This window comes from Chiloscyllium plagiosum, unplaced genomic scaffold, assembly GCF_037043375.1.
Source record: "Chiloscyllium plagiosum isolate Xiang-an unplaced genomic scaffold, Cpla_swu_hap1 HiC_scaffold_15, whole genome shotgun sequence".
NCBI classification, from domain to species: Eukaryota; Metazoa; Chordata; class Chondrichthyes; order Orectolobiformes; family Hemiscylliidae; genus Chiloscyllium; species Chiloscyllium plagiosum.
The window spans coordinates 6367056-6393759 of NW_028270153.1; the positions used below are offsets into that span (position 1 = coordinate 6367056).

At 39.2% G+C, this 26704-nt stretch overlaps 1 protein-coding gene across 1 annotated transcript in view; it reads left to right on the forward strand.

Annotated features, from left to right (window-relative positions):
* col9a3 (collagen, type IX, alpha 3) overlaps positions 1–26704 on the forward strand; it is a 287297-nt gene that overhangs the window by 172404 nt on the left and 88189 nt on the right. The window contains exons 9-13 of the mRNA XM_043710900.2: positions 14976–15029; positions 15946–15990; positions 19638–19694; positions 23111–23164; positions 23266–23319. Of these exons, the coding sequence (XP_043566835.2) occupies positions 14976–15029; positions 15946–15990; positions 19638–19694; positions 23111–23164; positions 23266–23319 (264 nt within the window). The remainder of the gene's footprint in view (positions 1–14975; positions 15030–15945; positions 15991–19637; positions 19695–23110; positions 23165–23265; positions 23320–26704) is intronic.

Below are 26704 nucleotides of genomic sequence, written 5' to 3' on the forward strand. Positions count from 1 at the left end.
ATATCATAGAACATACTGTTGCAGTTCACACATTCTCAGTATCATAGAATGCACAGTAACAGTGTAGACATTCTCAGTATCACAGAACATACAGTAACAGTTCCCACATTCTCAATATCACAGAACATACAGCAACAATTCACACTTTTTCAATATCATAGAGCGTACAGTAACAGTTCACACATTCTCAACATCATAGAACGTACAGTAACAGTTCACACATTCTCAATATCATGAAACATACAGTAGCAGGTCACACATTCTCAGTATCATAGAATGCACAGTAACAGTGCAGACATTCTCAACATCATCGAACATACAGTAACAGTTCACGCATTTCCAATATCACAGAACGTAGAGTAACAGTTCACAAATTCTCAGTATCATAGTATGCACAGTTACAGTTCACACATTCTCAACATCAGAGAACTTACAGTAACAGTTCACACTTTCTCAATATCACAGAACGTAAAGTAACAGTTGACACTTTCTCAATATCATAGAACGTACAGTACCAGTTCACACATTCTCAATATCATAGAACATACAGTAGCAGTTCACACATTCTCAGTATCATAGAATGCACAGTAGCAGTTAACACTTTCTCAATATCATAGAACATGCAGTAGCAGTTCACACATTCACAGTATCATAGAATGCACAGTCACAGTTCACACTTTCTCAATATCATAGAATGTACAGTAACAGTTCACAATTTCTCAATATCACAGAACGTAAAGTAACAGTTCACACTTTCTCAATATCATAGAACGTACAGTAACAGTTCACACATTCTCAATGTCATAGAACGTACAGTAACAGTTCACACATTCTCAATATCATAGAACATACAGTAGTAGTTCACACATTCTCAGTATCATGGAATGCACAGTAACAGTTCACACTTTCTCAATATCATAGCACATACAGTTACAGTTCACACTTTCTCAATATCATGGAATGCACAGTAACAGTTCACACTTTCTCAATATCATAGAATGTACAGTAACAGCTCACACTTTCTCGGTATCACACAACATACAGTAATAGTTCACACATTCTCAATACTACAGAGTGTGCATTAACATTTCACACATTCTCAGTATCATAGAATGCACAGTAACAGAGCAGACATTCTCAGTATCACAGAACATACAGCAACGGTTGATACATTCTCAATATCATCGAATGTACAGTAACAGTTCACACATTCTCAATATCATAGAACATACAGTAACAGTTCACACTTTGTCAATATCACAGAACATAAAGTAACAATTCACACTTTCTCAATATCATAGAACACACAGAAGCAGTTCACTCATTCTCAGTATCATAGAATGCACAGTAACAGTTCACACTTTCTCAATATCATAGAATGTACAGTAACAGTTTACACATTCTCAATATCACAGCACATACAGTAACAGTTCACACTTTCTCAATATCAGAGAATGTACAGTATCAGTTCACACTTTCTCAATATCACAGAACGTAAAGTAACAGTTCACACTTTCTCAATATCATAGAATGTACAGTAACAGTTCACATATTCTCAATATCATAGAACATACAGTACCAGTTCACGCATTCTCAATATCATAGAACATACAGTAGCAGTTCACACATTCTCAGTATCATAGAATGCACAGTAACAGTTAACACTTTCTCAATATCATAGAATGTACAGTAACAGTTCACACTTTCACAATATCACAGAAAATTCAGTAACAGTTCACACATTCACAATATCACAGAACATACAGTAACAATTCACACATTCTCAATATCATAGAAAATACAGTAACAGTTCACACATTCTCAACATCATAGAACGTACAGTGACAGTTCACACATTCTCAATGTCATAGAACGTACAGTAACAGTTCACACATTCTCAATATCATAGAACATACAGTAGTAGTTCACACATTCTCAGTATCATGGAATGCACAGTAACAGTTCACACTTTCTCAATATCATAGAAAATGCAGTAGCAATATCATAGAACATACTGTTGCAGTTCACACATTCTCAGTATCATAGAATGCACAGTAACAGTGTAGACATTCTCAGTATCACAGAACATACAGTAACAGTTCCCACATTCTCAATATCACAGAACATACAGCAACAATTCACACTTTTTCAATATCATAGAGCGTACAGTAACAGTTCACACATTCTCAACATCATAGAACGTACAGTAACAGTTCACACATTCTCAATATCATGAAACATACAGTAGCAGGTCACACATTCTCAGTATCATAGAATGCACAGTAACAGTGCAGACATTCTCAACATCATCGAACATACAGTAACAGTTCACGCATTTCCAATATCACAGAACGTAGAGTAACAGTTCACAAATTCTCAGTATCATGGAATGCACAGTAACAGTTCACACTTTCTCAATATCATAGAAAATGCAGTAGCAATTCACACATTCTCAGTACCATAGAATGCACAGTAACAGTGCAGACATTCTCAGTATCACAGAACATACAGTAACAGTTCACACATTCTAAATATCACAGAACATACAGCAACAGTTCACACTTTCTCAATATCATAGAGCGTACAGTAACAATTCACACATTCTCAATATCATGGAAAATACAGTAACAGTTCACACATTCTCAACATCATAGAACGTACAGTGACAGTTCACACATTCTCAATATCAGAGACTGCACAGTAACAGTTCACACATTCTCAATATCATGGAACATACAGTAGCGGTTCACACATTCTCAGTACCATAGAATGCACAGTAACAGTTCACACATTCTCAATATCACAGAACATACAGTAACAGTTCACACATTCCCAATATCATAGAACATACAGTAACAGTTCACACATTCTCAATATCACAGAAATGTCAGTAACAGTTCACACATTCTCAATATCACAGAACATACAGTAACAGTTCACACTTTCTCAATATCATAGAATGTACAGTAACAGTTCATACATTCTCAATATCATAGCACATACAGTTACAGTTCACACTTTCTCAATATCATAGAATGTACAGTAACAGTTCACACTTTCTCAATATCACAGAACGTAATGTAACAGTTCACACTTTCTCAATATCATAGAATGTACAGTAACAGTTCACACATTCTCATTATCATAGAACATACAGTACCAGTTCACACATTCTCAATATCATACAACATACAGTAGCAGTTCACACATTCTCAGTATCATAGAATGCACAGTAACAGTTCACACTTTCTCAATATCATAGAACATGCAGTAGCAGTTCACACATTCTCAGTATCATAGAATGGACAGTCACAGTTCACACATTCTCAGTATCACATAACATACAGTAACAGTTCACATTCTCAATATCAGAGAATGTACAGTAACAGATCACACATTCTAAATATCACAGAGCGTACTGTAACAGCTCAAACTTTCTTGGTATGGCAGAACATACAGTAACAGTTCACACATTCTCAATATCACATAATGTACAGTAACAGATCACACATTCTCAATATCACAGAGCGTACTGTAACAGCTCACACTTTCTCGGTATCACACAACATACAGTAACAGTTCACACATTCTCAATACTACAGAGTGTGCATTAACATTTCACACATTCTCAGTATCATAGAATGCACAGTAACAGTGCAGACATTCTCAGTATCACAGAACATACAGCAACGGTTGATACATTCTCAATATCATCGAATGTACAGTAACAGTTCACACATTCTCAATATCATAGAACATACAGTAACAGTTCACACTTTGTCAATATCACAGAACATAAAGTAACAATTCACACTTTCTCAATATCATAGAACACACAGAAGCAGTTCACTCATTCTCAGTATCATAGAATGCACAGTAACAGTTCACACTTTCTCAATATCATTGAACATAAAGTAGCAGTTCACACATTCTCAGTATCATAGAATGCACAGTAACAGTTCACACTTTCTCAATATCATAGAACATGCAGTAGCAGTTCACACATTCTCAGTATCATAGAATGGACAGTTACAGTTCACACATTCTCAGTATCACATAACATACAGTAACAGTTCACATTCTCAATATCAGAGAATGTACAGTAACAGATCACACATTCTAAATCTCACAGAGCGTACTGTAACAGCTCAAACTTTCTCGGTATGACAGAACATACAGTAACAGTTCACACATTCTCAATATGACAGAATATACAGCAACAGTTCACACATTCTCAACACCATAGAACGCACAGTGAAAATTCACACATTCTCAATATCAGTGAATGCACACTAACAGTTCACACATTCTCAATATCATAGAACATACAGTAACAGTGCAGACATTCTCAGTATCACAGAACATACAGTAACAGTTCACACATTCTCAGTATCATAGAATGTACAGTAACAGTGCAGACATTCTCAATATCATAGAACATACAGTAGCAGTTCAACATTCCCAATATCACAGAAAATTCAGTAACAGTTCACACATTCACAATATCACAGAAAATTCAGTAACAGTTCACACATTCACAATATCACAGAACATACAGTAACAGTTCACACTTTCTCAATATCATAGAATGTACAGTAACAGTTTACACATTCTCAATATCACAGCACATACAGTAACAGTTCACACTTTCTCAATATCAGAGAATGTACAGTATCAGTTCACACTTTCTCAATATCACAGAATGTAAAGTAACAGTTCACACTTTCTCAATATCATAGAATGTACAGTAACAGTTCACATATTCTCAATATCATAGAACATACAGTACCAGTTCACGCATTCTCAATATCATAGAACATACAGTAGCAGTTCACACATTCTCAGTATCATAGAATGCACAGTAACAGTTAACACTTTCTCAATATCATAGAATGTACAGTAACAGTTCACACTTTCACAATATCACAGAAAATTCAGTAACAGTTCACACATTCACAATATCACAGAACATACAGTAACAATTCACACATTCTCAATATCATAGAAAATACAGTAACAGTTCACACATTCTCAACATCATAGAACGTACAGTGACAGTTCACACATTCTCAATGTCATAGAACGTACAGTAACAGTTCACACATTCTCAATATCATAGAACATACAGTAGTAGTTCACACATTCTCAGTATCATGGAATGCACAGTAACAGTTCACACTTTCTCAATATCATAGAAAATGCAGTAGCAATATCATAGAACATACTGTTGCAGTTCACACATTCTCAGTATCATAGAATGCACAGTAACAGTGTAGACATTCTCAGTATCACAGAACATACAGTAACAGTTCCCACATTCTCAATATCACAGAACATACAGCAACAATTCACACTTTTTCAATATCATAGAGCGTACAGTAACAGTTCACACATTCTCAACATCATAGAACGTACAGTAACAGTTCACACATTCTCAATATCATGAAACATACAGTAGCAGGTCACACATTCTCAGTATCATAGAATGCACAGTAACAGTGCAGACATTCTCAACATCATCGAACATACAGTAACAGTTCACGCATTTCCAATATCACAGAACGTAGAGTAACAGTTCACAAATTCTCAGTATCATAGTATGCACAGTTACAGTTCACACATTCTCAACATCAGAGAACTTACAGTAACAGTTCACACTTTCTCAATATCACAGAACGTAAAGTAACAGTTGACACTTTCTCAATATCATAGAACGTACAGTAACAGTTCACACATTCTCAATATCATAGAACATACAGTACCAGTTCACACATTCTCAATATCATAGAACATACAGTAGCAGTTCACACATTCTCAGTATCATAGAATGCACAGTAGCAGTTAACACTTTCTCAATATCATAGAACATGCAGTAGCAGTTCACACATTCTCAGTATCATAGAATGCACAGTCACAGTTCACACTTTCTCAATATCATAGAATGTACAGTAACAGTTCACACTTTCTCAATATCACAGAACGTAAAGTAACAGTTCACACTTTCTCAATAACATAGAACGTACAGTAACAGTGCACACATTCTCAATGTCATAGAACATACAGTAGCAGTTCACAATTTCTCAATATCACAGAACGTAAAGTAACAGTTCACACTTTCTCAATATCATAGAACGTACAGTAACAGTTCACACATTCTCAATGTCATAGAACGTACAGTAACAGTTCACACATTCTCAATATCATAGAACATACAGTAGTAGTTCACACATTCTCAGTATCATGGAATGCACAGTAACAGTTCACACTTTCTCAATATCATAGAAAATGCAGTAGCAATTCACACATTCTCAGTACCATAGAATGCACAGTAACAGTGCAGACATTCTCAGTATCACAGAACATACAGTAACAGTTCACACATTCTAAATATCACAGAACATACAGCAACAGTTCACACTTTCTCAATATCATAGAGCGTACAGTAACAATTCACACATTCTCAATATCATGGAAAATACAGTAACAGTTCACACATTCTCAACATCATAGAACGTACAGTGACAGTTCACACATTCTCAATATCAGAGAATGCACAGTAACAGTTCACACATTCTCAATATCATGGAACATACAGTAGCAGTTCACACATTCTCAGTACCATAGAATGCACAGTAACAGTTCACATATTCTCAATGTCATAGAACATACATTAACATTTCACACATTCTCAATACTACAGAGTGTGCATTAACATATCACACATTCTCAGTATCATAGAATGCACAGTAACAGCTCACACATTCTCAGTATCACATAACATACAGTAACAGTTCACATTCTCAATATCACAGAATGTACAGTAACAGATCACACATTCTTAATATCACAGAACGTAGAGTAACAGTTCAGACATTCTCCATATCTTAGAGCATAAAGTAACAGTTCACACATTCTCAATATCACAGAAATTACAGTAACAGTTCACACATTCTCAATATCATAGAACGTACAGTAACAGTTCACACATTCTCAATATCATAGAACATACTGTTGCAGTTCACACATTCTCAACATCATAGAACGTACAGTGACAGTTCACACATTCTCAATATCAGAGAATGCACAGTAATAATTCACACATTCTCAATATCATGGAACATACAGTAGCAGTTCACACATTCTCAGTATCATAGAATGCACAGTAACAGTTCACACATTCTCAACATCATAGAACGTACAGTGACAGTTCACACAATCGCAGTATCAGAGAGTGCACTGTAACAGTTCACACATTCTCAATATCATGGAACATACAGTAACAGCTCACACATTCTCAGTATCACAGAGGGTACAGTAACAGTTCACACTTTCTCAATATCACAGAGTCTACAGTAACAGTTCACACTTCCTCAATATCATAGAACATACAGCAACAGTTCACACATTCTCAATATCATAGAACATACAGTAACTGTTATCACAGTCTCAATATCACAGAATCTACAGGAACAGTTCACACATTCTCAATATCATATAACATACAGTAACAGTTCACACTTTCTCAACATCATAGATCGTACAGTAACAGTTCGCACATTCTCAATATCATACAACATAGAGTAGCATTTCACACATTCTCAGTATCATAGAATGCACCGTAACAGTTCACTCTTTCTCAATATCTTAGAACATACTGTCGCAGTTCACACATTCTCAGTATCATTGAATGCACAGTAACAGTTCACAAATTCTCAATGTCATAGAACTTACAGTAACAGTTCACACATTCTCAGTATCACAGATTGTGCAGTAACAGTTCACACATTCTCAATATCACAGAACACACAGTAACAGTTCACACATTCTCAATAGCACAGAACATTCAGTAACAGATCACATATTCTCAATATCACAGAGCGTACATTAACAGCTCACACATTCTCAGTATCACAGAGGGTACAGTAACAGTTCACTCATTCTCAATATCATATAACGTAAAGTAACAGCTCACACATTCTCAATATCATTGAATGTAAAGCAACAGTTCACACATTCTCAATATCACAGAACATTCAGTAACAGATCACATATTCTCAATATCACAGACCGTACAGTAACAGCTCACACATTCTCAGTATCACAGAGGGTACAGTAACAGTTCACTTTCTCAATATCACAGAGTCTACAGTAACAGTTCACACTTCCTCAATATCATAGAACATACAGTAACAGTTCACACATTCTCAATATCATAGAACATACAGTAACTGTTATCACAGTCTCAATATCACAGAATCTGCAGGAACAGTTCACACATTCTCAATATCATATAACTTAGAGTAACGGTTCACACATTCTCAATATTATAGAATGTACAGTAACAGTTCACACATTCTCAATATCATAGAACGTACAGTAGCAGTTCACACATTCTCAATATCATAGAACATACAGTAACAGTTCACACATTCTCCATATCATACAACATAGAGTAGCATTTCACACATTCTCAGTATCATAGAATGCACAGTAACAGTTCACTCTTTCTCAATATCTCAGAACATACTGTCGCAGTTCACACATTCTCAGTATCATTGAATGCACCGTAACAGTTCACAAATTCTCAATGTCATAGAACTTACAGTAACAGTTCACACATTCTCAGTATCACAGAGTGTGCAGTAACAGTTCACACATTCTCAATATCACAGAACACACAGTAACTGTTCACACATTCTCAATTTCATAGAACTAACAGTAACAGTTCACACATTCTCAATATCATAAAACATACAGTAACAGTTCACACATTCTCAATATCACAGAGTGTACAGTAACAATTCACATATTCCCAATATTATTGAACGTACAGAAACAGTTCACAGACTCTCAGTACCAGAGAACGTACAGTAACAGTTCATTCATTCTCAATATCATATAACGGACAGTAACAGCTCACACATACTCAATATCATAGAATGTATAGTAACAGTTCACACATTCTCAATATCACAGCACATACAGTAACAGTTCACACTTTCTCAATGTCACAGGACATAAAGTATCAGTTCACACTTTCTCAATATCATAGAACATACAGTAACAGTTCACACATTATCAATATCACAGAACGTAGAGTAACAGTTCACACATTCTCAATATCATAGAACATACAGTACCAGTTCACACATTCTCAATATCACAGAACATACAGTAGCAGTTCACACATTCTCAGTATCATAGAATGCACAGTAACAGTTCACACTTTCTCAACATCATAGAACGTTCAGTGACAGTTCACGCATTCTCAATATCAGTGAATGCACAGTAACAGTTCACACATTCTCAATATCATAGAATGTACAGTAACAGCTCACACCTTCTCAGTATCACAGAACATACAGTAACAGTTCACACATTCTCAATATCATACAACACCCAGTAACCGTTCACACATTCTCAATATCACAGAACGTGGAGCAACAGTTCACACTTTCTCAATATCATAGAGCGTGCAGTAACAGTTCACACTTTCTCAATATCATAGAACATACAGTAACAGTTCACATATTCTCAATCTCATAGAACGTACAGTGTCAGTTCTCACATTCTCAATATCAGAGAATGCACAATAACAGTTCACACATTCTCAATATCATAGAACATAAAGTAGCAGTTCACACATTCTCAGTATCATAGAATGCACACTAACAGTGCACACATTCTCAATATCACAGAACATTCAGTAACAGTTCACACATTCTCAATATCACAGAGTGTACAGTAACATTTCACACATTCTCTATATCATGGAATGCACAGTTACAGTTCACACATTCTCAATATCATAGAATGCACAGTAACAGTTCACACTTTCTCAATATCACAGAGTGTACAGTAACATTTCACACATTCTCTGTATCATGGAATGCATTGTTACAGTTCACACATTCTCAATATCATAGAATGCACAGTAACAGTTCACACATTCTCAATATCACAGAGCGTACAGTGACACTTCACACTTTCTCAATATCACAGAGCGTACAGTAAGAGATCACACATTCTCAATATCACAGAAAACACAGTAACAGTTCACACATTCTCGATATCAGAACATCCAGAACAAGTCACACTTTCTCAATATCATAGAACGTACTGTAACAGTTCACACATTCTCAATATCATAGAACTTACAATAACATTTCACACATTCGGAGTATCACAGAACATAAAGTAACAGTTCACACTTTCTCAATATCACAGAGCGTACAGTAACAGTTCACACATTCTCAATATCACTGAATACACAGTAACAGTTCGCACATTCTCAATATCATAGAACATCCAGTAGGAGTTCACACTTTCTCAACGTCATAGAATGTACAGTAACAGTTCACATTCTCAATAACGCAGAGCGTAAAGTAACAGTTCACACATTCTCAGGAACAAAGAATGCACATTGACAGTTAACACATTCTCAATATCATGGAACATACAGTAACAGTTCACACATTCTCAGCATCTTAGAATGCACAGTAACAGTTCACACATTCTCAATATCATAGAACGTACAGTAAGAGCTCACACATTCTCAGTATCACAGAACATACAGTAACAGTTCACACTTTGTAAATGTCACAGACTGTACAGTAACAACTCATACATTCTCAATATCAGAGAGCATACAGTAACAGCTCACATATTCTCAGTATCACAGAATATACAGTAACAGTTCACACATTCTCAATATCACAGAAAATACAGTAACAGTTCACACTTTCTCAATATCATAGAATGTACAGTAACAGTTCACACATTCTCAATATCATAGAACTTACAGTAACAGTACACATTCTCAATATCCCAGATATACAGTAACAGTTCACACATTCTCAATATCATAGAACTAACAGTAACAGTTCACACATTCTCAATATCATAAAACGTACAGTAACAGTTCACACATTCTCAATATCACAGAGTGTACAGTAACAATTCACATATTCCCAATATTATTGAACGTACAGAAACAGTTCACAGACTCTCAGTACCAGAGAACGTACAGTAACAGTTCACTCATTCTCAATATCATATAACGTACCGTAACAGCTCACACATTCTCAATATCATAGAATGTATAGTAACAGTTCACACATTCTCAATATCACAGAACATGCAGTCACAGTTCACACAATCCCAATATCATAGAAAATACAGTCACAGTTCACACATTCTCATTATCACAGAAAATACAGTAACAGTTCACACATTCACAATATCACAGAGCATACAGTAACAGTTCACACTTTCTCAATATCATAGAATGTACAATAACAGTTCCCACATTCTTAATATCACAGCACATACAGTAACAGTTCACACTTTCTCAATGTCACAGGACATAAAGTAACAGTTCACACATTCTCAATATCATAGAACATACAGTTACAGTTCACACATTCTCAATATCATAGAACATACAGTAGCAGTTCACATGTTCTCAGTATCATAGAATGCACAGTAACAGTTCTCAAATTCTCAATGTCATAGAACATACAGTAACAGTTCACACATTCTCAATACTACAGAGAGTGCATTAACATTTCACACATTCTCAGTATCATAGAATACACAGTAACAGCTCACACATGTCAGTATCACAGAACATACAATAACAGTTCACATTCTCAATATCACGGAATGTACAGTAACAGATCACACATTCTCAATATCACAAAACATACAGTAACAGTTCACACATTCTCAATATCACAGAATGTAGAGTAACAGTTCACACTTCCTCAATATCATCGAGTGTACAGTAACAGTTCACACTTTCTCAATATCATAGAACATACAGTAACAGTTCACACATTCACAAGATCATAGAATGTACAGTAACAGTTCACACATTCTCAATATCACAGAGTGTGCAGGAACAGTTCACACATTCTCAGTATCATAAAATGCACAGTTACAGTTCACACATTCTCAATATCATAGAACGTACTGTAACAGTTCACACTTTCTCAATATGACAGAACACACAGTAGCATTTCACACATTCTTGATATCAAAGAGTGTACACTAATAGTTCACACATTCTCGATATCACAGAACATCCAGTAGCAGTTCACACTTTCTCAATATCACAGAGCGTACTGGAACAGTTCACACATTCTCAATATCACAGAGCGTACAGTAACAGTTCACACATTCTCAGTAGCATAGAAGGCACAGTTCTCAATATCACAGAGCATACTGTAACAGTTCACACATTTTTAATATCATAGAGCATACAATAACAGTTCACACATTCTCAATATCACAGAGTGTACAGTAACAGTTCACACATTCTCAATATCACAGAACGTACAGTAACAGTTCACACATTCTCAATATCACAGAAAATTCAGTAACAGTTCACACATTCACAATATCACAGAACATACAGTAACAGTACACACTATCTCAATATCATAGAATGCACAGTGACAGTTTACACATTCTCAATATCACAGGACATGCAGTAGCAGTTCACACATTCTCAGTATCATAGAATGGACAGTCACAGTTCACACATTCTCAATATCATAGAACATACAGTAGCAGTTTACACATTCTCAGTATCATAGAATGCACAGTAACTGTTCACAAATTCTCGAAGTCATCGAACATACAGTAACGTTCACACATTCTCAATATCATAGAACATACAGTAACAGTTCACACTTTCTCAACATCATAGAATGTACAGTGACAGTTCACACATTCTCAATATCATAGAACTTACAGTAACAGTTCACACATTCTCAATATCATAGAACATACAGTAGCAGTTCACACTTTCTCTGTATCATAGTATGCACACTGACAGTGCAGACATTCTCAATATCATAGAACATACAGTAACAGTTCACACATTCTCAATATCACAGAGTGTACAGTAACAGTTCACACATTCTCAGTATCATGGAATGCACAGTTACAGTTCACACATTCTCAATATCACAGAAAATACAGTAACAATTCACACATTCTCAATATCACAGAAAATATAGTAACAGTTCACACATTCTCAATATCATAGAACATACAGTAACAGTTCACACATTCTCAGTATCACAGAAAATACAGTAACAATTCACACATTCTCAATATCACAGAACATCCTGTAACAGTTCACACATTCTCAATATCATAGAACATACAGTAACAGTTCACACATTCTCAATATCACAGAACGTACAGTAACAGTTCACACATTCTCAATATCATAGAACATACAGTAACAGTTCACACATTCTCAATATCACAGAACGTACAGTAACAATTCACACATTCTCAATATCATAGAACATACAGTAACAGTTCACACATTCTCAATATCATAGAACATACAGCAACAGTTCACACATTCTCAGTATCACAGAAAATACAGTAACAATTCACACATTCTCAATATCACAGAAAATACAGTAACAGTTCACACATTCTCAATATCGTAGAACATACAGTAAGTTCACACATTCTCAATATTACTCGGAAATTCTGTGTCTTGATGTTATGATTCTGTTATAACCTATATGTCTGACTACTGGTTTACTTCAGTGAAATTACATTTTAATTGCCATCATTGTCATTTCCAACCACACTCAAGAAGGTCAACCCCATCCAGGACAAAATAGTCCTCTTGCTTGGCACCATCTTAAACATTCACTCCCTCCAGCAGCAACACTCAGTCACAGCAGTGTGTACCATCGATAAGATGCATTGCAGCAACTCACCAAGCTCCTTCGAAAGCACCTTCCACAGCCTCAGACCACCCTACTCTCACAGTCAATTAAACACTTTTTAAAGACAGCAGCAGGTTTGGGCACAGCCAGATCCCATTAGCATCAGTGTATCATAACCAGATCATTCTTTTAGTGATGCTGACTGCCGATAAATATCGGCATGGATGCCAGAGAGAACTCAGTTGTCCACCTTTGAAGCAATGCTGAGAAACCTCCCTGTCCACCCAACTGGGCAGGTGGGGCATGGTTTTAACATCTCACCCAGAAGGTGGTACTTCCTCAGCACAGTGCTGGGGTGGCCAGGGCTGATGCTGAGCTGACAATCCTCCTGACCGCATTCAGAGGGGTGAGGCCTGCAACCCTGTGAGTTTTGACTGTCCAAAGAGCAACACTGAGCCTCAACCATTGACATCTCTGTCGTCACCCAGTGAGCATCAGCAGGAACTGGAGTGAGCGCCACCCATCTCCAGGGCTGATACTGCAACTATTTCGTCCAAGTATTGAGATAAATTGTATTTCAGGTTGAGGTTCTGGATGTAGGTTTGCTCGCTGAGCTGGAAGGTTCATTTTCAGACGTTTCGTCACAATACTAGGTAACAACTTCAGTGAGCCTCCAGATGAAGCACTGCTGATGATTCCTGCTTTCTACTTATATTCAACATATAAGTAGAAAGGAGGAATCATCAGCAGTGCTTTGCCCGGAGTCTCACTGAAGATGTTACCTAGTATGGTGACGAAACGTCTGAAAATGAGACTTCCAATTCAGCAAGCAAACCTACACCCAGAACTGTTTATTCCACTTGGAATAATAGGAGGTGCTCTCCTCAGCTGTGTTGTATACCAGCCCAGGGTCATTCCTGATTGATTTGAGTTGATTTATTCATTTGACGTTACCAAGGTAGAGTGAAAAGTATTGTCTTACGTGTTTTAACGGCAGATTGTACTGTACAAGTGAATTAGGGTAACAGGACAGAGTGCAGGGTTACAGCTGCTGACAAGATGCAGAGAGAAATCAACATTAACATTAGAGAGGTCAATTCGGAAGTCTGATAACGGTGGGGAAGAAGCTGTTCTTGAATCTGTTTGTACGTGTATACGACTTTCACAGCAGTCCCCATTAGTCAGGTCACAGCCAACTCAGTTCCAACACTGCACGTCACACAATGCTAAAACCTTTACCTTTTTGGCGGTGCTCATTTTCCCTGTATTCTTCAGGGTGAAGATGGTCTACCTGGACTTCCAGGACCACCTGGACCTCCCGGACCCCCGGTAGGTACAACACCAACTCAGCTCTCATCTAACCTTTGTTTGGATCAGAGGGAGAGACGCGAGCAGGAAGATGTTAGAAAGTTTCCATCAGCACATTGGATAAAGATAGATTTACTAACGGGGGTTAAAGTGGAATGAAGATCAGGTCTGTCTGACAGCCAATGGGAGCTCTCTTCCACCAAGGGATTCCTGTCCCTGAACCGAAGGGGGAGAACAATCTGAGCTGTCTACAGTCTGACATCAGTCAGCTACCTCTCAGATAGCATCATGTTCAGAAGGTCTCCTCTAGCCTCAGTGTTGACCCACTGAAGACGGCTGCTCCGAATCAATCCTCAGGGATGTTTCTTGGAAGATGTCCAACCCCGTTGTTGGGCATTCCAATAGTGACTGAGATGATTCAGCTCATTGGACCAATGACTGTTCTTTGGTAGAACTATCCAATTAGTCCTTTTGCTCTTTGCAAATAGCCCTGCAAAACGTTTTCTTTTCAAGTATTTATGCAAGTCCCTGTTTGAATTAATGTTTCACTGTAACTTACTGAGAGAGGGGAGGGGTGAATTTAAACATCAGTACCATCTCAGGGTGTGATAGTTACCTGACATACAGTGTGAGGTGAGGATACTGGTGGAGGGCCAGGCTCCATAGTGAACATTTGGCTTCAGGAGGAAACGGGGGGGGAATTGGTGGAAGACAATACTCGAGGGGGAAAATGGACTTTGTCAGAAGCTTTGTCAAATGAAGCCAATAAGAAGGAAAACTGGGATGATTGTGAAAGACATTGGAATTTGCCAAGAACTCATTTGCAAAACACTGGAAATAAGCAACGTCACTCCCTGTTAACTGCAGCAATTAATCTTATTCCATGTAATTAAGCCACAATTTACTGCTAAAAGTATTTGTACTTTCAATTTTGCAGGGTGAGCCTGGTCTTTACACAGGAGAAGGAAGTGGTGACTTTTCTGTAAGTTTTCCAGCACCTTTTTGAGTTCAGTGTCTCCATGATAATCACATACTGCACTGTTTAAATCACGTAAGGTTTAACACAAAAGAGCTGCTGATGTTGAAGTCTTCAGAATCGAAGAAAGGAGGACACTGTATTTGTATAGCACCATGTGTATTCTCAGGACCTCTTACACTGATCCACAGCCAATGAAACGCTAAGAAAGAGCAGCCACTTTTATTGGAAATGTGGTAATCAATTTGCACACAGCAACGTCCACACCTCAGCAACAATGTAATTGTCCCGTAGGATGTTTGTGGTGCAATGGTAGTGTCTCTATCTCTGGGCCAGAAGGTCTGGATTCAAGTCCCACCTGCCCCTGAGGTGTATTATAAAGTGTGTTTTACTAGCATTGATTGAGGTTAGAAATTAAAATCCCTGGTGCTTCATGATCACTAATGTCTGCCTGAGGAGGTAGGTGCCTGGGAGACACAGCAGCTCCTGCCCAGTCCTGCTGTCTAACATTCAGCTGAGAACAGCTGCTCAACTCTCTGGAGTGAAACTTGAACCCACCATCTTCAAGCTGTAAAGGTGGTACCCACCCAGACTAGGTTCAGTAGACACAGTGTACACAGTGAGGAAGTCCTGCCAGACAGGGTGACACACGTCTATGAAACACACATGCAACACAACAAGATACCTTGCTGTTGGAAAGAATGCTTCTCCATCAGCTACAGGCCATTCCCTGTCTTCAGCTATTCCCTGTCTATTCCTGTATCTGTCAAACATTGCTATTGTATCCACCTCCACCACTTCTCTGCCAGAGCATTCCAGGCACTTACCACCCCCTGTGTAAAAACACCTGCCTCTCGCATCTTCTTTCAACCTCCCCCCACCCCTTTACCTTAAATCTCTGTCCCAGAGTAATTGACATTTCTATCCTGGGACAAAGACTCTGACTGTCCATTCTATCCATGCCTCTCATAATGTTATATACTGTACTGCTATCAGGCCACCCCTCATCTCTCAACATTCAAGTGAAAACAAGCTTAAGTTTAACCAACCTCTCCTCATGGCTAATACACTCCAAACCAGGAAGCATTCTGGTAAACTGTTTCAGTGCCTTTTCTGAAGTCTCCATAGCCTTCTGGTAGTGTGGCAACTAGAACCGTATGAAGTATTCCAAAAAGTGTGGCCTGACTAAAGTTCTATACAGCTGCAACTTGCCTTGCCAATGTTTATACCCTATGTCCTGACTGATAAAGATGAGCATGCCATACACCTTCGTGACCACCTTATCCACTTGTTTTGCCACTTTCAGGGAAAGAGTTGGCTTCACTCAACAGTGCAAATCAGCTGTCCGGCCAACTGAGCCACCCAGCACCCGCCCAACTTCACTACAGTTATTTTCTCCTCAACTGTTCAGAATGTTATTCTATAGAAATGGAGCCAGCGGGACTTGAACTCAGGGCTCCTAGAATCAGAGGCAGGGACTCTAGCACTGCACCAAGACAACCACTAAATATAACAGGAGATTTGTGAGGGATTAGCAAACATTAGGGGGGCATTAATGGACATTGAGAAAATATTGGTGAATTAGGCAAATGGGGTGTCCGTATTCTAACATTGATATCAAAACAAAACCCTGTACATGCTAGCAAACTGTAAAAATAAACAGAGTTCTGGAGAGAACAGAAACTCAGCAGGTCTGGCGTCATTTGTGGAGAGAGAAACAGAGTTAATGTTTCTGACGAATAGTCGATGACCTGAAAAGTCATGATTGTTATTTCAGTTCTTGATAAAATAACAGTGATGTGGAGGTGCTGGTCGTGGATACGGTCAGAAGTCACACGACACCAGGTTATAGTCCAACAGGTTTATTTGAAATCACAAGCTTTCGGAACGCTGCTCCTTCGTCAGCAGAATTGATTATTAGGATAAACCTAATTGTCTGTGTGATAACCCAGTCAGCATGCACGCTGTAATCAGCCTCCTCCGTGTGACTGGGAAAATGGTATGTGGGTTAGTCTAACAACAAAGACGGAGGCCTTTCACTCTACCGTTCTTCCACTAGCTCTTTGAAAGAGTCCATGCTCTCCCTTACCCTCCGCACCTCAACACTTTTCCAATCATCAACGTATCCATCAACTCCCAAAAGGCCTTTACTAAAGTTCCATACTAAAGGTTATTGATTAGTTTTAAAGCTGTGGGGGAATTTGGGCTAAATCCTAGGAATGTTTAAAAAAACTGGGTGAAAGGGAGGATTGAATCCAATGAGGAGTGTATCCAAGTGAGGGAGATACTACATTTGGTACCCGAGGTTTGTTCTCTTTAATCTACATTAATGTGTTGGATTCAGAAACTTATTGCAAAGTAGTCAAGTTTGTACCAATGGAATCAGAGGCGTTGGTTTGGAGATTACAAAATGAGCTAGAGAGGACATTGTACATTGGTGAAACAATGGCCGTGCCCTTTGGAACAGACAATGGTAAAGACCGAAACAAAAGAGAAAGGAATTGGTATTACACACACACTCTCTGACTAGTGTTGAGAAGGGCATAGATGAAGCTAAAAGACCTTTATTCCACATTATGATCCAAATGTATTGAGCTAAAAATCATACACCAGCTTATAGTCCAACAGGTTTATTTGGAAGTACCAGCTTTCAGAGCGCTGCTCTTTCATCAGGTAGTTCATGGGGCAGGATCATAGGACACAGGTTTGTTCAATACACCATATCAGTTGTATGACACTTTGATGTTTTACTGTAAATTCTTTGCCCTATGATCCTGTCCCACTAGTTACCTGATGAAAGCCTGTCCTTCCAACTAAACCTGTTGGACTGTAACCTGGTGTTGTGTGCTTTTTTACGTTGTCCACCCCAGTCCAACACCGGCACCTCCAAGTCACATGGATTGAGATTGTCCAAGTTCATTTCCTATTGGAAACCTAAAACCAGAAGAATGATGGGAGGATCATCCTGTCTGACTCCAGAGGCAAAATGTGCACTCCTCATTTTCAAAAGTCATCATTTAGAATCCCGACAGTGTGAAAAGAGGCCATTCAGTCCATCAAGTCTGCACCAACCTTTTGAAGAGCATCTAAACCCAGTAACACTGCATGGGATTTTTAACCATAGTTAACCCACCTAACCTGCACACTACTGGGCAATTTTTAGCATGGCCAATCCACCCAAACCTGCACATCTTTGGACTGTGAGAGGAAACCCACACAGATATAGGGAGAACATGCAAACTCCACACAAACAGTCATCCAAGGCTGGAATTGAACCAGGGTCCCTGGCATGGTGAGACAGCAGTGCTAACCACTGAGCCACTTTTCATTAGACAGTAAGAATGTATAGACTATTGATTACTGATATTTATTGGCAAAGGATATAAATTGATCATTCATAATGGTATTGATAATTGATCTTGATTAATTGATCAATGATATGTATAGAAGATTAATATCAATGAATTGCAAATATAAATTGATAATAAATACTGATCAATCTCTGATACTGATTAATTACTGATATTGATGAGAGCTGATATTGATTGATACTGCTTGGTGGCTGGTATTGGTTGATCAATGATACTGATTAATAATTGATATTGATGATGTCTGATATTGATCAATAATATCCTCTTTTTGCTCATTTCTAGTGCCCGGCTGTCTGCCCTCCTGGTCCTGCTGGTCCTCCGGGAATGCCTGGCTTCAAGGTACGATCAGGCTGTTCATAATCGATCCAGATCACTATTAGGTTACACTGACTGCACCACCTGAGAACTATCCATTAAAACTTGTGTAGCATTGTTTAAGACTAGGGAGAGAAACCTTACGGGAAACAGACTTTCCAACAATTCTAGAAGGAGAGGGATAGCTCTGCTGTTAATTCACCACATTGAAGGTGACCGCAATGATATTCTGAAAACCTAGAATCCTAGAAACCTGCAGATTCTTCCTTGTCCTCCCTCCCCAGTGAAAATGCTGATGGAAATAGCTGGAGGATGAACTAATGGAGGGAACAAATGTAATGCAACTAGGCATAGATGAGATAGTGGTAATGTCATGGACTTTTAATCACAGGAGCTGGTGGAACTTGTGTTGTATTACTAAATTTGGAATGTAAGGCTAATTTTATTCACCATACCCAGGACAACTATCATAGAGTCATAGAGTTGTACATCACAGAAACAAACCCTTTGGTCCAACCAGTCCATGCCGAACATAATCCCAACTAAACTAGTCCCACCTGGCTGCTCCTGGCCCATATCCCTCCTATTCAAGGAACTTTCCAAATGCCTTTTAAACCTTGTAATTGTACCCACATCCACCACTTCCTCAGGAAGTTCATTCCACACATGAACCACTCTCTGTGTAAAACATTTGCCTATATGTCTTTTTTAAATCTATCTCCTCTAATCTTAAAAATGTGTCTCCTAGTTTAGAAATCCCCTGTCCTAGGGAAAGACAACCACCATTATAAAATCCAATTGGTTCAACAATGTTCTATGGGAAAGGAAATCTGCTATTCTTAACCGGTCTGACCTCCATGTGACTCCAGACCCACGTCAATGAGTGGTATCTTAACTGCCCTCTGAAATAACGCTAGCAAGACGCTCGGCAATTAAGGATGGGGAACAAATGCCAGCAACAGCGGCACTGGGTAATAGAATATAAAAGCAACACTCTCCAGAACATGGAGTAGATGGGCCCATTCCCTTTGGAGAATGAAAGACATATAAAAACCTTGAAGATCTAGACAGGATAAATTCTGAGAGTTTGTTTATCCTAGCTGGAGATTCTAGCGTAGGGGTATAATGTCAGGACACGAGATCACTCACAGGGGGCTGAGGTGAGAAGTAGTTTCAGAGGGTTGTGATCCTTCGGTTTTCTCTACCTCAGCAGGGATTGCATACACAGTTATTCATTATATTCAAGACTGGGATCAATAGGTTTTCAGACACTAAGGCAGTGAAGGGTATGGTGATAGGAGGGGAAAATGATTTGAGTTTGACAATCCACTATGATCTCACTGAATAGCAGAGGAGGTTCAATATATGGGTGGCTCATTCCTCCTGCTGACACTTTTGCCGTTAAGTTATAGGAACATAGGGAATAGGACCAAAAGAAGGCCCCTCTAAGCTACTCACATAGATTATCGTTGAACTTCTATCTGAATGCCATTTTCCTGCACTATCCTTTGAGGTTAATATGGCCAGTTCTACTATCAGCCAGGCCCAGATCAATAGACAATAGACAATAGACAATAGGAGTAGGCCATTCTGCCCTTCGAGCCTGCACCACCATTCAATATGATCATGGCTGATCATCTTTAATCAGTATCCTGTTCCTGCCTTATCTCCATAACCCTTGATTCCACAATCCTTGAGAGCTCTATCCAACTCTTTCTTAAGTGAATCCAGAGACTGGGCCTCCACTGCCCTCTGGGGCAGAGCATTCCACACAGCCACCACTCTCTGGGTGAAGAAGTTTCTCCTCATCTCTGTCCTAAATGGTCTACTCATATTTTTAAGCTGTGTCCTCTGGTTCGGCACTCACACATCAGCGGTAACATGTTTCCTGCCTCCAGAGTGTCCAATCCTTTAATAATCTTATACGTCTCAATCATATCCCCTCTCAGTCTTCTAAACTCAAGAGAATACAAGCCCAGTCGCTCCAGTCTTTCAGTGTAAGGTAATCCCGCCATTCCAGGAATTGACCTCGTGAACCTACGCTGCACTCCCTCAATAGCCAGAATGTCTTTCCTCAAATTTGGAGACCAGAATTGCACACAGTACTCCAGGTGTGGTCTCACCAGGGCCCTGTACAACTGCCGAAGAACCTCTTTGCTTCTATACTCAATCCCTCTTGTTATGAAGGCCAGCATGCTATTAGCCTTCTTCACTACCTGCTGTACCTGCATGCTTACCTTCATTGACTAGTGTACAAGAACACCCAGATCTCTCTGTACTGCCCCTTTACCTAAATTGATTCCATTTAGGTAGTAATCTGCCTTCCTGTTCTTGCCACCAAAGTGGATAACCATACATTTGTCCACATTAAACTGCATCTGCCATGCATCTGACCACTCACCTAACTTGTCCAGGTCACCCTAACATCCTCATCACATTTCACCCTGCCACCCAGCTTAGTATCATCAGCAAATTTGCTAATGTTATTACTAATACCATCTTCTATATCATTAACATATATTGTAAAAAGCTGCGGTCCCAATACTGATCCCTGCGGTACCCCACTGGTCACTGCCTGCCATTCTGAAATGGAGCCGTTTATCACTACTCTTTGTTTCCTATCAGCCAACCAACTTTCAATCCAAGTTAGTACTTTGCCCCCAATACCATGCATCCTAATTTTGCTCACTAACCTCCTATGTGGGACTTTATCAAAAGCTTTCTGAAAGTCCAGGTACACCACACCTACTGGATCTCCCTTGTCCATCTTCAGAGTTACATCCTCAAAAAATTCCAGAAGATTAGTCAAGCATGATTTCCCCTTCATAAATCCATGCTGACTCAGACCTATCCAGTTACTACTGTCGTAATTTCATCCTTTATAATAGACTCCAGCATCTTTCCCAGTATTATGGGACAGGGTTAGTATAAATGACATAAAGAGACTTGATTTAAGGGCAACACTCACAGGGAAGACTTGAGCAAACCTGGGCAGTGTTAGAGAGTCTTGCTTGTGGATTGGAAACTCTGTACATGGGGATGAATAAGGAGCTGAAACATCATTGTAGTTTGAGGTGCTGAGGAAGAATATACTCCCGTTTAAGTGGGTGTCCTCATTTCAACCAATTGACATTTCTGGGAAGAAAAGGGATAACAAGGGGTGGAGCATGGAACTAAGAAACAGAGATAGTCACCAATCACTGCCATTGGGAATTTAAGAGTGGCCTCAGCGAGTGTTTAGAACCAAGCTGTAGCTATGGTTCCTGCTTTCTGGTTGGATGGGTGGTAAGGGGCTGGGCAGCTATGGAATGGCATGGCAGTGAGAATGGCTATTCCTGGGTACACGGCTCAGGGGTAATGACCACAAGAAAACTGGCAGGAGTACGTCAGGTGCTGATGGTGCTCTAACCCTGACTACTGTTTGTATCTATTTTCTCCAGGGACACACAGGGCACAAGGGAGAGCGTGGAGAACCAGGCAAAAGAGGTGCCCAGGTAAATTACTGGCATTTTGACTGGCATGCCCTATTTTTCATGTTTAGTGTTTGCTCCTTGCGGTGTTGCACATGCTAACGATTGATTATTTGGAATTACAGGGGGATTCTGGACCTCCCGGCGTGTCAGGTATCCCTGGACCAATCGGATTACAGGTAGGAGCTGGCAGGGAAAGGGGAATATACAGGTGAGAGGTGGTTGTTGTACCGTTCACAGCCCAGGGAAACCCCACAGCTCAGAAAATCTGTGGAATGGCAGAAATATGAAGCAAACTTCCATCTCCCCTCTGGCCTCCATCCGCTGCTCTGTTTGATTGGTACAGGTTGGGTTTGAGAATTCCTGGCCTTTACCTTAAGCCCTGAAGCCCAATGGTTGGAAGGTGGAGGAAATGATGTCATCAGCATTGCCTTCCTTTCATCTTTTCAGAGGCTCACTCCCACCCCCACTGCCCCACCCGACCCAGAGCCCTGTTCCCCTGCAGCCTAACCCCCCCCTCAGGAGCCCGGAGAAACCAGCCCATAGCCAGTTCCTTATTGTGGTTAGTCCGTGCGTGTGCACAGGGGAGTGGAGGATATTTCCACTGACCTCACCTGTATCCTCAATCTGAGCCACTGCCTGTAACAATAACCTGCATTTATATAGAGCCATTAAGGAGTAAACATGTCCCAGGGCACTTTCACTGGAGCATTATCAGTCAGAATTGGGCTCTGTATGGAGATAGTAGGACTCTGACCAACTGACTGAACAAAGGCATGGATTTGAAGAAGTGATTTGAAGCAGAAAAGAAAGGAGGAGGCAGAATGTCAGTGTTGTTTGGGTGAAATGGGGAAGCAAATTTCAGAGCATAGAACATGAACAGGCATGGACACCAATGGTAACTGGCAGAAAATTAATGGTTGGGCATAAGGTCAGAATTGGAGGAGTGTCGGTATTACAGAGGGTTGTAGGAATGGATTGGGTTTCAGAGTTATGGAGAGTATGGTCGCAGCAGGATAAAATATTAAAATCTAAATGACGTCAGACCAGAAGCCAGTATAGACCAATGAACTGCTGACATAAACAAAATAATGGGAAATCTAACAACAACGTCTTGGACGTGAAGAATTGTCTTCTCTCTTTGTTGTACTTGGGAAGCATGGAAAAAAAAATCCCATCAACAATCCAGGGGGTTGTTATAATCCCTGGACAAATCAGACCACAGGGTGAAACCTGACTTGATCTTGACTTGAGTTTATTTTTGTAGTTTGGTTAATATGACAGTCATTCACTGAACATATTCACACGAGGCTGCCAATGTTCTTTAAACTAAAGGACACAAGGTTATTGTGCAAAAAAGCCAAATATATAAAAAAATGAGAAAATTAAAACCAAAAAAACTGTGGATGCTGTAAATCTAAGTCAAATTGCTGGAAGAGCTCAGCAGGTCTGCAGCATCTGTGGAGAGAAATCAGAGTTAACATAACAACATAAGAATGAGGAGCAGGAGTAGGCCGCCTGGCCCTTCCAGCCTGCTTCACCATTCAATAAGATTAGGGCTAATCTTTTCATGGCCTCAGCTCCACTTACCCGCACTCTCACCGTAACCCATAATTCCTTTACTGTTCAAAATTATCTATCTTAGCTTTAAAAGAATTTATTGAGGAAGCCTCAACTACTTCCCTGGGCAGGCAATTCTGTTGATTTAAAACTCTCTGGGTGAAGGAGTTTCTTCTCAATTCAGTCCTATATCTGCTTCCTCTAATCTTGAGGCTATGTCCTCTTGTCCTAGTTTTACCTGCCCGTGGAAACATTCTCTCTACTTCTAGCTTATCGATTCCCATCATAAGTTTATATGTTTCTATAAGATCCCCCCTCCCATTCTTCTGAATTCCAATGAATATAATCCCAATCTACTCAGCCTCTCCTCATAAGCCAACCCCCTCAACTCTGGAATCAACCCAGGTGAGCCTCCTCTGCACCTGCTCCAGTCCAATGCATCCTTTCTCAAATAAGGAGAACAAACTTGTACAGAGTACTCCAGGTGTGGCCTCACCAGTACCCTCTACAGCTGTAACATTACCTCCCTGCTTTCAAACTCAATCCCTTTAGCAATGAAGGACAAAATTCCATTTGCCTTCAAACTTACCTGTTGCACCTGCAAACCAACCTTCTGTGATTCATGCACAAGGACACCCAGGTCCCCCTGCACAGCAGCATGCTGCAATTTTTTACCATTCAAATAATTGGCCACACAGATGCTGTCACAGATGCTGCCAAACCTGCTGATCTTTTCCAGCAATTTCTATTTTTGACTAAAACAAAGTTAGAAAGATCTTAAGATAAAGAGCAAAAAGAAAAATTTGATTTTTTTTTCTCAGCAACATCCTTTACAGATGCTCAATCCCAGTAATGTATCCCTCCAATTTTAATTCTAATTTCTTGCTTAATTGGCTAGTTACAAGCATTTCCTTTGGCAACTTTTTTATATATGCTATACATATCATCCTGAGTTACACAAACACCAGCTACTTCACTTTTCTTTGTCCACCTCCTTATTTAAGCTGCTAAAACATTATTAAGACTGTTTTCCATGTTAGAAAGCCTGTTGAAAGCCGCATACTGAACAAACCTTCTGCTGAAATAAAACAATGAATTGCAGCTGCTGGAGATCTGAAACAAAAACAGAAATTACAATCCCCCTATTTATCTATCCATTTCACATCTCTCTCTCTCTCTTTCTCTCTCTATTCCTCTCTCTCTCTCTGGGCTCCATCTCCACCTATCTGTTCACCTCTCTCCCCCAGACCCATCTTCAGCATCAGTGTCATTTTTTCTGAGTTGCTGTCAGTTCTGCTGATTTGCCGGACTTGAGACATTAAACTCTTGCTTCTCCCCACTGATGCTGCCAGACCTGCTGAGTTTCTCCAACAATTTCTGTTTTTGTTTCAGCCCTTCAACTCTTTTGAAACTGATAACCCTTGACCTGACTTTCTATTTCTACATAAAGGTTCATCTTTGTACACATTTCATCAGTTAACTCCCCAGGTTTAGCTACATGCTTTCTTGGAAATGCTGTTTGAACTCACTGTTCAAAAATGACTTTCTGATCTCATTAAAAAAATGTATCTTCACAGATTTAAAAGCATTTATGTCTACTTTAAAATTGAATTTCCAAATGACAAAAATATATAATCAATCTTTATCACCATTGTATAGATTATTAAAGGGAAAAGGGATAGAATTGGTTATGGCTAAATGTACAATGTTAATTATAGTTGAGGCCAGTTGAATTATTTCCTGGGCTGGTCTGTTTACTTGAGCTTTGTCCTCATCTGGTTCAATCTCCTTGTTCCTGCTGTTATTGGTGTTTCCTTACCATGTTCTGACTCACGAAAAGCAATCAGTTTCTCCTTATTCAAAAGGAAGAAAGAACTTGCATTTCTGTAGCACCTTTTATGTACTCAGAACACTCCAAAGAGCTTTACAGCCAATTAAGTTCTTGTGCAATCAGTTTTGTATTAGCAGCCAATTTGCACACAGCCAGCAACATGACAATAAAAG